We start from the raw sequence: 15,966 nt of genomic DNA on the forward strand, positions 1-15,966 counted from the left end.
AAATACGTTAATAAAATTAATTTTGTTTGGTGAGACAATGGCATGGCACTTATATTTAAAAAGTCATTATCCTAGAATATCGGCAAATTAATACAGACGAAGTAGATTAGAGGTTACCTGGGACTGAGGGGAGAGGGGAATGGGCACTTATTGCTTATTGACTACAGAGTTTTTGTTTGGGATGATGAAAAAGTTTTGAAAAATAGATAGTGGTGGTGGTTGCACGACATTGTGAATACCGCTGAGGTGTATACGTAAAAGTGGTTAAAATGGAAAATATTATTATGTCTCTTTTGCCATCATAAAAATCATAAAAATAAGAATGCCATCTTAAATTGGCATTCTTTTTTTTTATGCCGTCATAAAAATCATAAAAATAAGAATCATTAACAGAATGCTTAAAAATTGACAGGATAAATGACATATTTGGGACTTACTTTAAAATACTCAAACCATAGTCCCAACAAACAAAAACAGTGAGGGTAATAGATGAAAAAGATTGGTAAAATGTTGATGATGATTGCAGATATTTCTGCAGTGAAAACTTGTAAAAAATCGTTTGGAGACTAGCCCTCAAGTCCCAGAGACTCCACCTGACATTTAAAGCCCTTTGCTCTGCCTCTTCCCTGCCTTAGGAACCTCCGGTCTTCACTGTTCAGCCAGCAGTGTGCTGGGCCCCTGTAGTGCCCAGAGCCTCACCCAAGCTTCTGTGCCTGTGCCCTTACGTTTCAATTCTGCATCCTCCTTCCTATGTGGCTAATTCCTACTCATTCTTTAAGACTCAGTTCAGTCTCTTTAGAGCATTCCTAGACTTCTCCAGGCAGGGAGAATGGCTCCCTCCTTTGGGTTCCCATAATGCTGTGCTTGTATGTCTGCTACAGTTGATACCCTTAATTATAATCTTTTATTTTTGTTTCTGTCTCTCCACTGACATATGAGGTAGAGGAAACTTTCTTTCCACTGTACATCCTCCTGGACTATATGAAACTTTTATTATTGTTTTAGTTGTGTGCTTAAATTTTTTTTTAAAGGAAAAGATTAAAAGGTAGAAATGTGAGTGCTAGATGTAAATCTGAAGAGTTGAGCGGGAACTTAGCAGTGACCCCCATATAGATATTGGTGTCCTTTTGTAGACTGTGCTTTCTGTACTTTGTGACCACTAATGTTTGCCAATTTTTATAGTTCCAGCATCTACCACTGGGTGCTCAGTAAATTTTTGCTGAATTTACTGACAAACCACGGCGTTTCTTTCTACAGGTTGCAAAAGCCAGCTATCCAGCTTCTTTGAGGGAGGGAAGTGGATGCATACTTGTTAGAAGAGACAGTTAATATTCGGGTATGGTTTTTCAGAGCAGCAAATAAGCAGCTGGAGGGATACCCCTGTGCCAGTAGTCTGTGGCTGTTCAGCCAGTGCAGTGAGTGGTGAGCTGCGACTGCAATTAGCTGCAGTACTCATCTTGCCAGTGGGTGGCGGCAGGCGCTCACAAACTTGCACCAGGACAGGCAGGCATGATTTTTACCCTAACAGTTTAGGTGGGGAAATAGCAATCTCCTACTATTTCTAGTTTATTTTCTAACTTCTTGAAGCCTTCAGATGTTTGGTTGAAAGAACAAGGCCTGAGTCAGAGTCAGTAAGAGCCAGAAACTAGCACCTTGTTAAAGGTAAATGTCTAGACCAGTGCTAGATATTTACTAGGTGCTGGACTATTTCCAGAGCTCTGGGAAAGTCTTTTCCTCCCTAAATGCCTTCTGGAGTATGTGAATCCATCTTTAGTGCTGTCATCTTCTAGCCTGAGATTTGATCCTTATGCAAATTCCAGTCATCTTGGGAGGATTTATACTCTAGGCTGTTTCAGGTCCATTAGCTCCAATATAGACAGAGATTGAAAACAGATTTTCATGTGGAGAAGGAGAGGAAGGAAAGAATTTGACCCTTAGGACTGACACATGTGAGAAGAAGATGGCAGGGCCTGCAGAAATAGGCTCTGTCTTGAGGGTGCTCTCTTCTGGTTTTCTCCAGTGGTCCAGCCCAAACCACCACTCCTAACATCCCAGTCAATAAGCAAGTCCTGATTGTGAGGCCACTAAGTCACAGCTCTGTGAAGGATTTGGAAATTTATGGATATAATGATTATATTTGTACAGGCCTAGAGCATATAATGACCTAGAGCATATAATCAAACAATAAGACATAATCAGTATTTAAAAACAAAAATTTTCTGAAAAATCCAAGACTCACATATGGATCATCCCCGCTCTGAAGCATTGTTACATAATCTAGTGGTCTGAGGCGTAGATGGGGGAGCAGTGTCTGATTATTAGACAACCGACTTTGAAAGGTAGTATCAGATGATGATGCTATGAGCCAAATAGCATGAGCAGACAATAAATGTGATGAAAGTTCAGAAAAGGAAGAAGCCATGTTGGCTGTAGTCATATTAAAACAGCATAAATGTTTGCTGCTTTTTGCTAACAGTGCTTCATATTTGCATAAATTTCAGCATTTCCAAAACTTCATATCATCTGATTTCATTAAATCTTCACAACCACCTGTGAGCCAAACATTATTAAATGAGGTAAAATACATAAAACACTTAGAATAGTGCCTAGTACGTCACAAGTGTTCACTATTAAGATCACTATTAGCCCTATTTTATAAATGCCACAACTAAGACTCAGAGAGGCATTATTTGCCCAAAGTCACACAGCTGGAAAGTGGTAGAAGTAGGCCTGAACTCAGCTTCCCTGGCTCCTATTTCTAGAACTCTTTCTCCATTATCCCATGCATGAAAGAGGGTGTATTTAAGCTAGGCTTGCCTGGGTTGGGCCAAGTTTCGTGGGGGCGTTAGGAGAGAAGTCTCTGAAATCATATTCCTCAGCCTCACAAGCCCTAGTTGTTCAGTGGATGGGAATTGATGAAGGTATTCACTTCCTTGAGTAACAAGAGTTAAATCTAGAAGCTCTTGCTCATTTTAGCAATAAGGGGAGATGGTTCATTACCTGGTCCATCAAGGAAGCTGCAAGCCATTAAACTTACATAGATCCTCAGCTGCTAGGCTTGTTAAGAAAAATGTTACAATAGGGGGAAATTGACAACACAGGCACTACAGATATTTTTAGTCTGTGTTTCAAGGATGTACATCTTGGGTTCTGTTTAGGATTGAGCACAAGGGGATGAATTTAGATTTATGTGACAAGACTGCCAATCAGAAAATTCATATTGGTGGGGCATGGTGGCTCACTCCTATCATCCCAGCACTTTCAGAGTCCAAGGCAGGAGGATTGCTTGAGCCCAGGAGTTCAAGAACAGCCTGGGCAACATAGTGAAACCTTGTCTGCACACAAAAAAATTTTAAAATTAGCCTGGCATGGTGGCATGTGCCTGTAGTTCCAGCTACTCTGGAGGCTGAGGCAGGAAGATCACTGGAGCTCAGGCGGTCGAGGCTACAGTGAGCTATGATTGCACCACTGCACTGTAGCCTGCTCAGCAGAGCAAGATCCTGTCTCAAAAAAAAAAAAAAAAAAAGTCCGTACTGGGCATCTTATCTGTTCCTATCTTATGCAAGGGACTGTGTGGGAAAACTAAGGGAAGTAGAGTAGTTTTCCCAAACTTTCAAATGCTGGTAAGAGTGTTACCTTTTTCTTGGGTGGGGGACAGTTTGGGAATATCAGTAAAAACCATAACTGTGTCTGTTCCTTGTACCAGCACTTCTGTCACAAATTATTTATCCTATGGATATATTTTTAAATGTAAGCCATTGTAGCACTGTTTGTAATAGCAAAAACAAGAAACTAGAAATCTAATGTGCTCACCAACATGTAATGCCAATACCAATAAATGCTTACCAATAAATACTATATGTCCTTCAAATGGAATTTCATGAAACTATTAAAAAGGAAGAGGCTCATCAATATGTGCTGAAAGCATATCACTAAGATATATTTTTAAGTGCAAAAAACAAAAGTTTAAAAAATTTATGTAGCATGCCATATGTATGTGTTTGAAGCATATATGTATATGGGTATATCCACACATTTTTTCCCCTCCACTGGCAGTATATGCTTATAATTGATAATGGGAAGTATATGTGATAAGAGAGGAATGGGAAAAAAGAATATTTTACTTTTTGTTTTATCCTGTTATATAATTTTAAAGATAGATTGATTGGTTTAACCACATGATATACTATTTTTACAAAATTTAAGCCTCCCTAAGGTCAAACAACCAGGAAAGGGTACAGCTAGAATTCACACCCCAGATTGTGATTCCAGAGCCCATCCTCTGGATTCTAGCACACTGCCCTGTACTAGTGTTCTTTTAGTATCAGGAAATACTTCTATCATTTGCTAGCAAGTTATACAATTTTTCATGAAAATACCTAGAATCAAAATGTCCAAGAGCCTGGAGCTGCAAGAATATGCTCACTCTCCAGAAGAGGGCTCTGTGCCCCATCTGCCGGCCATCTTGGCTCCTTTTCTATAAGGTTGTGGCTCAGCCAAGAGAGGTCAGTGACCCTGGGCCAGGAAACACACACTAAGATTTCCAACAGGACAAATTACCTTAAGGAAAAGGCATTAGGATAGCTAGAGAGGTGGGGGTGGAGGGAAGGCATGAAAACAGTTCATTAGCCAACTTGGTCAATGGGCAGGTGCAGGAAGTGGCAGATAAACCCAGCCAGAATCTATAAATATACTTCAATATCAGTGTTCAAAACTCACAAAATAAATGAGTGAATTAAGAAACTTGGCAGCATGTAAGCACCTCGATGTAAACTCTTAGTTCTAGCCTTAACTCCCATGAACTTTTCTTTCTGATTTGGGCATGTTATTTAATTGTCCTGGACTTCAGTTTCCCCATCAGCCAAACGGACCACATTATCTCTCCTGGCTCCTTCACAGAGTTGTGAGGAACAACTAGGGCAAGGAACATGCTTTGCAAATGCAAGGCATCATACGAAATGCAAGGTTATTGTTAATGTCTCTGAGATTTACCTCACAGAAGGAGAGCTATTTTGAGACAGGAAAATAGGAGGAAGCATCAGAAAAGCATTGCTGATAACAAAGTAGACATACCTCACCAATGAAAGAAAGGGATCTCACAGGTCATTCACTCCAGTTCCTCCTTTTTATAGTCATGGACAAAAACCTGCAGAGTCCAAGGTCTGCAGAGAAGTGATAGTGCCATACTAGACTCTATTAGTTAAACCTGTAAATAAAATGGAATAGTAGCCAAAGAAAGGGAATATACTATAGCACCCCTGCCTGAGGGGCTCGCTGAGCTGTGAATATTGATCAGGGTCCTGGAAACAAGCTGGTGTGAAGCTTAATAAGAAATTGGGGCAGAGGTGGGGGGTGGACTTAAGTGGTCCAGCTCCAGGATGGCTGAGTGCCTCAGAGGAGCAATTTGAGGGTGGCCAGGGACTTGGATAGGACAAATGACAACTTCCTAGAACGGGGTGTTCCAGAACCCATAGAGAAAAGGAAACAGCCTGGCCTCGTCCCGGGTAGTTGACAGGAACCAGGGTAGGAAGTATTTGTAGTGGGACTAATGCTCACATCGTTAAGTCCCTTGTGAGTGGAAGAAGGAAAATGGGAACAAATGCAATGCGGCACACACAGGGCAAGTCCGTTTTTGTAGTGGTGTGAGCAGAGATGGAGAGAATAGATCACCAGGGGGAGACAGTGCCTGCAGTGTGAAGGGTAGTGGGCTCAGAGTGCCACGGACTTGGCTGTGAATACTGGCTCTGCCACTAACTTGCTATAGGGCCTTGAATACAGCATTTTCAATTCTGAATCTTGGTTTCCTTGTCTCTGAAATGAAGCTCTTTCTCTGTATCTTATATGTTGTTAGGACTAAATGAGATGTTCTTGAAAACAACTTGCATGTAATTCCTAGAACATGATGCCCAATAAATATTGGTTTATTCCTTCATTTTGGGGACAAACTCCCAAAAAATCTCCAATGAAATATTACAGTTGGAAATTTCAAGCACTGGAAAAGCAAGCTCAACTTACCTAACAGGTGGAGTATGGAAAGGCCCTTTTGACAAATGGAGAACCAGCCTAAAAGGACAGATAAGGAAATCTAATGTGGGGAGGGCAGGTTAGAAGCAAAGTAGGAATTAATATAAATATAAGCATAAAAATATCTGCTTTTAAGGGATTAATTAATGCATTAATATGAGGTTTCTCTAGATCTGTGACAAACTGGGAAGATACTATGTACTGTGTAACTCACCTTGACCCATTTTCTTGACTGCTCAGAAATGTGGGCTAAGTTTTGTGTTCAAATGCAATGGCTTCCCTCAGTCTTTTCCCGCTACCTTCTATTTTGGTCTAATTAATTTCCTCTCATTCATTGATTGTTCTTTAATCCTTATTTTGTTGGTTATATTATTAAATTACTAGTTGCCTTGGGTCCTCTTTGTATGGGTATGAAGAAGTAAAGTGATAATAACAGTTTCTTTAAAAACTAAAAATCCAAGGGTGGATACCAAATAGAAAACCATAGTAAAATGAAGGATCAAGGAAAATAAGGAAACTACAGAGATGTATAAAGCTGATCTAGCCTTTACTAAGAATAAAATGGGGAAATTCCTATTTCTAGATGCGTTTCATAGCCAAAAGACCAGAGATTATTATAACAAAACCTGATAATGAAAGGATGTTTTGGATTATTTTATAGATGGGTAAATTGAGGTTAAAAGAGAGGAAATGGTTTGTCTTGTGGTGATCTCATAGCAGAATGTGGATCAGAATCCAGGTCTCTTGACCCTCATTCTGGAGATCTGTCTGCTGTGGTCCTCTTCTTTGTAATAGTAAATGTCTGACTTTAAATACTTGCACAGAACTAATTTGTGTGGGTTTATTCTTTTCTCCAGGGCCAAGTGCTTTCGGGGCAAAAAAGTCCTTGGAGATTATGATATCAAGGTGGAACAGGTAATCAGCCTGAAGCCCAGAGCTGCATCCACATAATCACAGTTTCTTCTTGGCATGCCAGAGTGAACCATCTCGTTCTGCTGAATGGAATACTGTGTCCATCATTGGGTTCTGGACTCTGCATCTCCTTTCTCTCCTGACCTTTCTCTCTGTGAGGCATGGTCCTGGAGTCTGCATCTTTTCATTTCTCTGATTCCTTTTTATGGCTCTAGTGTCTGTAGATGAGCAAGCAGTTTGGTTCTTAGGACCCTCTTGCAGTGTAAGGTTCCCAGACTGAGGAAAACCTTAGATGAATGTCTTCCCAGAATGTTGCGTGTTACCTCCGTATTGTTGGTGGCAAGATATTTCTCGGTAGGCACATGTCTGCCATTCAGGTATGCTGCCCCGAGTGATGGCTCCTTTGGGCCTGAGGCTATACTTTAGAGGAAACTTAGAAAAGAACACTTCCTTGTTTTAATACAGTGAAGCACTGCAAGTCCAATTTTTTTTTTCCTCCATCCTTTGCTTCATAATAAATAGTGATTGGGTCCATTTGGGGAAGAGGAGGATGTTCAGTTTCAACAATGCATGTATTTCCTATGTGATAAAAGAAGTTTCTCATCATTCATTATACAGTGTGTTATGATTTACTGACTGTCTTCAAACAACTTGTTACATAGGCAAGATTGATAAAAATTATTCCCATTTTATAGATCAGGAAAACGGAAACCCAGAGAGGACAAGTAACTTGCTTAATGTTTTATGCAGCTAGGTAGGGGGAAAGCAGAACTAAAACCTAGTTGCCTAAATTTAGACCTAGTGCTTTTATGTTGAAACTGATAAAAAGACATTTGTCTCAGTCCACATTCTCACTCTGTAGAGAGGCAGCACAAAGGATGCTGGGCTGGGAGTTAGAGGACCTGAGTTTTGCTCCTTTCTCTGCCAATGATAAGTTTTATTTGTCCTGAAGAGTTACTTAGCTGCTCTGAGCCTCAATTTCCTCCTTTGGTACATGGGGATAATTATCTCTGTCCCACCTTCATCACAGTGTTGCTATGAGAATTAGACTAACTTAGTATGTGAACATGTTTCGAAAACTGGTAGGGATGTTGCTGCTGCTATGTAGAGGACTTGGTGAAGTCAGGATTGTGAACTTATTCCCCTATTATTATTTTCCAGGCAGAATTTTCAGAACTCAACCTGGTGGCTCATGCAGATGGCACCTATGCTGTGGATATGCAGGTTCTCCGGAATGGCACAAAGGTTGTCCGGTAAGGGTCTTTCTGTCCTCAGGATCATTGTGACTGTCTCCAGAGTTACTACCTCTGGCTCAAAGAGGTGGTTTCTAAGTCAGGTGTTGGAGTGAGATAGCAGTGCCGTGTATGGTATACAGAACTTAATGATGTGTGTTGTGCAGAAATAGTAGAACAGGCAGAGAAAGCCAGCTTCTTGCTGAGCTTAGTCCAGTGGTAGAGAAAGCAGCCTTAAGCTTCACAGACTCAGAGCTCACTTAGAGATAACTGGATTCCTTATAGGATTGTTTCCCCCAGCCCCTTCAGCCAGTGCAGCTCTGTGCTTTTATCCTGCATACATTTCCCTTAGAAAACAGAGTTCCATTGCTTTAAAACAAACAAACAGACTTGAAAATGTCTGATGTAGTTCAGCCTTCCATTTTACATTGATTTGCTTAGATTCCCCTAGTGAGTTGTGGCAGAGCCCTGTCTTCTATGTGAGATCACTTGACTCTCCATCCTGTATTCTTTCTATATTCCTCATTCCTGGGAACTCCTAAGTCTGATAGAAAAACCTATGGCTGGAAGAGACATGGTGGGTGGAAGAAAATTAGCAATTATTGAGCACTTACATGCCAGGTGGTATGCTGGATGCCTCATAGATGTGATGTTGTCATACTCACAGAATTTTGTGAGGGAGGTAATGAGAATTCCAGATTGGAAAGTGGCGGAGCGGGGAGAGGGGGCGGCAGGAAATGGTTTCAACAAGTGTTATTCTTCCCAGGAGCTCAGTATGGCTTCAGGTTTTCAGACATCAGTCTTGTTCCAAGAAGAGTCTTCACCTCACTGTGTTCCCCACCTCAATCTACAGTAACCTGACAGGCTTCCAGTGTCCAACAGGAACTAGGTTGGTGACAGGAAAGGCCAGACTGGAGGTGTCTGGAACCTAACAACAGGAAATATGAGCTTGTCCATTCTGAAGATCAAGGAAGAAGACAGAAACAGAGATGTCCATCCGGGTGGGGAGTGAGCTCAGGTAGCTCCTACAAGAGAAAATGGATGGGCTCCTCCAGCTGTAGGTAGAGAAGGTAATGGGGATGCATGAACACAAGCAGGTGGTGACAGAGAGGCCCAGTAGCAGGGCAAGAATAAAGGCAGGCCCTTCTGGGTACCAGGGTAGGAACTCAGGGGCTGGCCACAGTGTACAGCTCAATTCCTATAACTGGGGTGTGGGATTGGAGTTGTATCTCAGGCATACAGCTGGTGCCAACTTCCCAGAACTGGGACACAAGAAGGTCAGAGCAGCTCTAACAGATGCCATGTTTCTGTTTGTTTGTTTAATAGATTGAGGGGATTCATGTGCAGATTTGTTACACGAATTATGTATATTATGTAATGGTGAAGTTTGGGGTTCTAGTGTTCCATCACCCAAATAGTGAGCATCATGTCCAATAGGTAATTTTTAGCCCTCATCCCCCTCTCATCCTCCCCTCTTTTGGAGTCTCCAGTGTCTATTGTTTCCATCTTTATGTCTGTGTGTACCCATTATTTGGCTTCCACTTATAAGTGAGAAATGCAGTATTTGATTTTCTGTTTCTGAGTTATTTCACTTAGGATAATGGCCTCCAGCTCCATCTTTGTTGCTGCAAAAGACATGATTTTTTTTTAATGACTGCGTTGTATTCCATGGTGTATACTATATATATTTTCTTCATCCAGTCATCCACTGATGGACACTTAGGTTGATTCCATGACTTTGCTATTCTGAATAGTGCTGCAATAAACATATGAGTGCGGGTGTCTTTTAATATGATTTATTTTCCTTTGAGTAGATACCCAGTAATGGTATTGCTGGGTCATATGGTAGTTCTACTTTTAGTTCTTTGAGAAATCTTTATATTGTTTTCTGTAGAAGTTGTACTAGTTTACATGCCCACCAACGGTGTAAAAGCCTAAGTCCTCGAGTGGCCAAGGAAGGCTCCTTCAACCCTCACTTTAAAAGACTAATCTCAGCCTGGGTGGGGCTGGGGCTGGAGGTGGTGGGTGGATGGCTGCCTGGGCAGAGAACCAAGTAGGTCATTGTATATCATATGAATCTGCTGAGGCTTAGCGCCTTGGGAGTAGATGCTGCCACAGAACTGACTCTGGGAAGGTGGGGTTTCCCTGAAGCTCAGACATAAAAACAGGGGCCGTGGTCCTCTGCAATAGCCGTAGCTAGAAGCTTTGCTGCCTAGAGGGGAAACGCAGGAGCTTTCCCATGCATGGGAACATTCTGTACTCTCAGGGCTTCCTGTAGCCATTGCTCAACCTCAGTTCTGCGAAAAATATTTGTACCCCTCCCTAGCCTCCGCTTTGGAAGAATAACATTGGGAAGTCTGGCATCTGTCCTCAACCAGCCTGGCCCCTTGCTCTCCTGGGGGGCCTGATGAGGGCATTGCCTATTTTAAGGAGCAGCTTTAAGGAGTCAGAAAAGAACACCAAGATCATGGACCTCTGTGGCACTGTGGTGAAGGGAGCCAAGTACTGTCTGTTGTCTTCAGTTTTCCAGGACCTGCTTTGAGCTCCAACTCGAAAGCCACAAGGAGCTTCAGGCTCTTACACTGCCTCATGAAGTCAAGGAAAAATATTTTTCACTTAAGGTGTGAGAGTCTAAAAGTGTTTCTTCCCTCCTAAGGGTATTTGTACCTTAGAAAAAGACAGTGCTTAGCCCAGAGGAGAGAGGAAATGTCAGAATTCTGTTCCTCAAATCTCCTTTGGAAAGTACCATAATATTGGCCAGGTGTGGTGGCTCGCACCTGTAATCCCAGCACTTTGGGAGGCCAAAGGCGGGCAGATCACTTGAGGCCAGGAGTTCAAGACCAGCTTGAAACCCCACTCTGCTAAAATACAAAACATTTTCTGAGGTTTGGTGTGTGCCTTTTCAGTACTTGGAGGTAAGGAACAATTGAACCTTTCATGCGTGCACTCCCAGCACTTTGGGTGACTGACGTAGGAGAATCACTTGAGCCCAGGAGTTTGAGATCAGCCTGAGCAACATAGTGAGACCTTATCTCTCCAAAAAATAAAAAAATTAGCCAGGGGTTGTGGCATGTGCCTGTAGTCCTAGCTACTTGAGAGGTTGAGGCGAGAGGATCACTTGAGCCCGGTTCGAGAACAGCCTGGGCAACATAGTAAGACCCTGTCTCTCCAAAACATAAAGAATTAGCTGGGCACGGTGGTGTGTGCCTGTAGTACTAATTACTTAGCAGGCTAAGGCAGGAAGATCACTTGAACCCAGGAGTTTGAGGTTACAGTGAGCTATGGTTGTGCCACTACACTTCAGCCTGGGCAGCAGAGTAAGACCTGTCTCTAAAATAACAACAGTAAAATGAGGGGCTTGGACTAGGTAGTTCCTAAGCCCTCTTCTTTATCTTGGGTTTTGGAAATGGGAACCAAAATGATATATGGCCTAAAGTGCTGGTTAATGGCAAACCTGCCTCTACCTTCTCGCCAGGTCCTTCCGGCCAGACTTCGTGCTCATCCGGCAGCATGCATTTGGCATGGCAGAGAATGAGGACTTCCGCCACCTGATCATTGGCATGCAGTATGCAGGCCTCCCCAGCATCAACTCACTGGAATCCATATACAACTTCTGTGACAAGCCATGGGTGGTGAGTGAGGCCCCTTTCCCCCAAGTAAAAGGGTAGGATTCAGGCCCTACATCTCCCAGGTCCCTAGGGGGGACTCAAGATGCAGTAGGCCCCAGCCCCAGGAGGGTCCCTACATTTCTCAGGCCCCTAGGAGGGTTCTCAAGATGCAGTTGGCCCCAGCTAAGAGGATGTGAGAGGAGCTTCCCCTGGGACATGGGGGAGGGCCGGCCATCGGAATAGCACAGCATCACCTGTCACAGGCTCGGCACCTTTGCTGCGGAGTGGACCTTTGGCCTCACAACAAAGTCGCACAAAGATACCATGAAGAAGCCCTTATAGGTCTGTAGGGTCTGCCTTGGCCATAGGCTGCAATGATAAAAATGTCCCCAGTGACAACCAAGGGGATAGTCCAATTCAGGTAGTGACAGAGTCCTACCAAGTGATTCAGCAACCTGAAAATGAAATTTATCCACATGCATGTGAATCAGATACTTATGAGCTAGAAGTGTCTTGGAGATCATCAAAGTCTAACCCTAATTCTGACCTTAACCTTTCATGATAGAGATATGAAAATTAAAGAAGGAAAGTAAGGTGTAGAAAACTACTTACTATAGGATGCCAGTTTCTGAGATTTTTCTGTGTTAATTTCATTTAATCCTCACCTTACAAGGAAGATATTATTATCATTATTATCACTTTTTACAGAGAAACAAAACCCAAAAAGGATTAAGTAACTTGCCAAAATTATAGTGCCAGGATTTCTCTACATCACACTGCCTCTCCCATAGATTGAGTCTCCTATATAAGGAAGAAACTGTTCTGGTTTTCTCTTCCTTGGCCAATTTGGAAATCTAGGAGGGCAGTGGAAACTTTTAGCCAGATAGAAAAAGTGGGGCTAGGAGGGAGAGTGACTTATGATGGCTTTGGGGGCACTCTGGCTTCCCCTCCGACCACTGAGGGGACCCAGCTCCTCTGCTGGCTCTGCTACTCCAGGCTGGCCCTCTCAGAAGGTAACACCTATCCCTAATCACAGCCTCATTGGCTTGCAGTATGCAGGCCTCCCCTGCATCAACTCACTGGAATCCATTTATAACTTCTGTGACAAGCCATGGGTGGAAAGTGAGGCCCCCTTCCCCCAGGTAAAAGGCTAGGATCCAGACCCTGCATCTTCCAGGCCCCTAGGAGGGACTTCTGGACCTCAAGATGCAGTAAGCCCTTCTCGTTTTGTAAAAATGAAATTTCAGCTGTCACATACCCTGGATTGCCAAGGTTCCTGGCACTTGTGGCTAATTGTGAAGTTTCCACGCCTTTACACCACTCAGAGAGCTGAAGAGGGGTGTGTGTGTGTGTGTGTGTGTGTGTTAACCAAACAGATCTGTCACTTCTGCTCTTGATCTTTTTTTTCACCAGGGAACTAACAACTTTCTTTTTCCTTTTGAAGCCAGGGAGAGCTTGGAGTGTAAGAAAAAGATCAATGGACAAGTAGTCAGGAGGGCTGGGAGCCACCATGGTTAAGGAGGGGGTTGGGTTCCCAAGCTCCACTTGTTCAGCCTTTCGCGTGGCCTGAGGCATCTGGAATCCTAGATTCTGCAGAAACATGCTAACAGTGTGATAGTATGTTGCCAATCACAGAAGAGCATGTGTGAGACCTTTACCAAGTGTCTTTTTTGTGGACCTCTCCTTTCTCTCCAGTCACATGTCCTTCCTACTACACACGTGTCCTTCCTACTGCACACATGTCCTAACCCATGTGCACCCCTGGTACTTGTCAAAATTTGACTCTCTCCTAGCCACACAGGGTGATCCTGCTATTAGCAGCTTTTTCTGGGTGTTTTCACTACTTATCAACCCTCTGACCGTACCTGTGCCCCAGTTTCTTCATCTACAAACTGGGAATAATAGTAGCACCTGCCACCACTTTGACAGCCTGGTTGTTACAGGCTGCTAGTATATGGGTTCTCTTAAAGAAATGTGTGGCCGGACATGGTGGCTCACGCCTGTAATCCCAGCACTTTGGGAGGCCAAGGCGGGCAGATCATGAGGTCAGGAGATCAACTAACACAGAGAAACCCGTCTCTACTAAAAATACAAAAAAAATTAGCCAGGCGTGGTGGCGGGCGCCTGTAGTCCCAGCAACCCAGGAGGCTGAGGCAGGAGAATGGCGTGAACCTGGGAGGTGGAGCTTGCAATGAGCCAAGATCGCACCACTGCACTCCAGCCTGGGCGACAGAACAAGACTCTGTCTCAAAAAAAAAAAAAAGAAATTTGTTCCCTGTTTTCTTTTCCTAAACTGTGCCAGAGGCCAGGGCAGGAAGAATGGGCAGAGCCTGTGGCTAGGGCTTTGCTCCTCCCGGGATCTGGGATCTGGTGAGGGGTCACACTCTCACCCATTCACAATCTGAGCACATTGCCTTGGGCCCTGCATGAGAACAGCAGGGCTCCCTGGCCAGACCCCAAGTTCTTCCTTCGGTTTCACTAAGCAGCTGCCACATGAATGACGTTTTACATATTGTTCTCTGCTAGTTCATGGGAGTGGACAAATTTGGTGACTGTAGGGGGAGGGTCCCTCTCAGTTGATGACTTTGGGTTGTGTTTCTCAATATCTTTACTATGACTGCTGTTGGTGTGAGGAGAGACTTTGACTGGGTTGGAAAAGGCTCTGCCTTGCACAACTCTGAGCACATTGCTGTCTCTGAAGTTGGTCAGGGCAAGCCACTGGGATTTGGGGAGCAGAAGTGGACCTGTCAATGAAAGCAGCATTCCAGACAAAGCAAGAATGGCACCACCCTTTATTGCTGCCAGTCTATCTGAAATTCCGTCAGTCTTTCTGGGTTTTTGGAGACAAGTGCACCAGAGTTAAATTAAATCATTTAATTTCCAGGAGTGATAGGCATAGGGACACATTACTCAAATGGATCTGGAATCCCATTTTTTTCCAAGAAATCTTTCTTGATTCATTGGATGAGTGGTTATAATGGACATATCTTCCTATTAATTGCCAACAGCACCCCCAGCTCCCAAATTCATTCTTTTGTCTATGTGTAGAGGAAACAGCCCTTATCAGATGTTACATTTGTTTAATTGGTGACTGTGTGGCTGTGATTTAAGTTTCCAGGGAGCTATGGGTTAGATGCCAAGCTCACTACCTTGAGCAGACAGGGACTGCTGGAGAGGAGGGTGGGGTGAGCTCCCTGAGACCCAACGAGAGCCTGGGAACTGGCTGCCATTATTGTGTTGGCTGTCCCAGGGCTTTGGGAGTCTGCCACAGGCTGTCCTGGCATCCGTGTGGTGTCTGTGTAACTCCCCCACATGCTGGAAAGGTAGGGCCCCACATGTCTTGGTGCCATGCCAGAGCGTGGGCTGCAGCAGGACAGAGGTCGTTTGGCAGAGCTGGCATTAACTCCCTAGGGATGCTGGAGAGCCTTGAGAGCACAGGCAGGTGTCCGGAGTCAGAGCAGAAGTCCAGCCAGGCCCAGATGGGCAGGCAGGACGTAAAGGTCAGATGAGCAGGTGCGGAGAATCAGAGAAGGCAGGAAAGGTCTGAGGGTTGGTTCTTGACAGTTAAAGCAAACTGAAGGACCAAAGTTGGTGAGGACAGCAGGGTACAATGGTGAATGCACCCAGCAAGGAGAAGAGACCTGAGTGCTCTTGCAGTGCAGCCCTGACTCCAGGATGTGATCCGGGAGCCTGCACATTCCTTTGCTCTCCAGCCTCAATCTCAATTTGTCAAATGAGAGGGCTGGTCTAGAGATTCTATAAAGTCCCTTCTGACAATGATATCTTAGGGGCTGGAGGGTCCATGAATCATCCTTTCAGTCCTGGAGAAGGCCCTAGAACTCTAGAGTCACCAATTGTTTGTCACTAAAGGCAGGGACCCAGGAATTCCAGTGTTTTCCAGCATTTCAAAAATAACAAAATCATATTACCTACAAAAGGACCACAACAGATGATCACTTAAACTGCAGTTTGATAGCAGAGTTTGGGAGGAAATATAATAAAGAGATATTTTTTATGGTACAAAGTTTGAGGAACTGATCAGATTTAACTGTCTCATTTTATATATGAAGAAAATGAGATCCAGAGAGGAAAACTCATTTGCCCAAGGATACCTAGGAAGTTAACAGAACAAGAATCAGAAGATTCCAGTTTTCTAACAACCCAGTTCTGAGCTTTTACTACCCCAACCT

General features: G+C 43.7%; 1 protein-coding gene across 2 annotated transcripts in view; it reads left to right on the forward strand.

Annotated features, from left to right (window-relative positions):
• The window catches only part of SYN2 (synapsin II), a 207,590-nt gene that overhangs the window by 149,483 nt on the left and 42,141 nt on the right, over positions 1-15,966 (forward strand). For both annotated transcript variants that reach the window (XM_058437271.1, XM_032149736.2), the window contains 3 exons: positions 6,882-6,939; positions 8,098-8,189; positions 11,644-11,800. In XM_058437271.1, coding sequence (XP_058293254.1) covers positions 6,882-6,939; positions 8,098-8,189; positions 11,644-11,800 — 307 coding nt within the window. The remainder of the gene's footprint in view (positions 1-6,881; positions 6,940-8,097; positions 8,190-11,643; positions 11,801-15,966) is intronic.

This window comes from Hylobates moloch, unplaced genomic scaffold (assembly GCF_009828535.3).
Source record: "Hylobates moloch isolate HMO894 unplaced genomic scaffold, HMol_V3 SCAFFOLD_4, whole genome shotgun sequence".
In the NCBI taxonomy this organism is placed as follows: Eukaryota; Metazoa; Chordata; class Mammalia; order Primates; family Hylobatidae; genus Hylobates; species Hylobates moloch.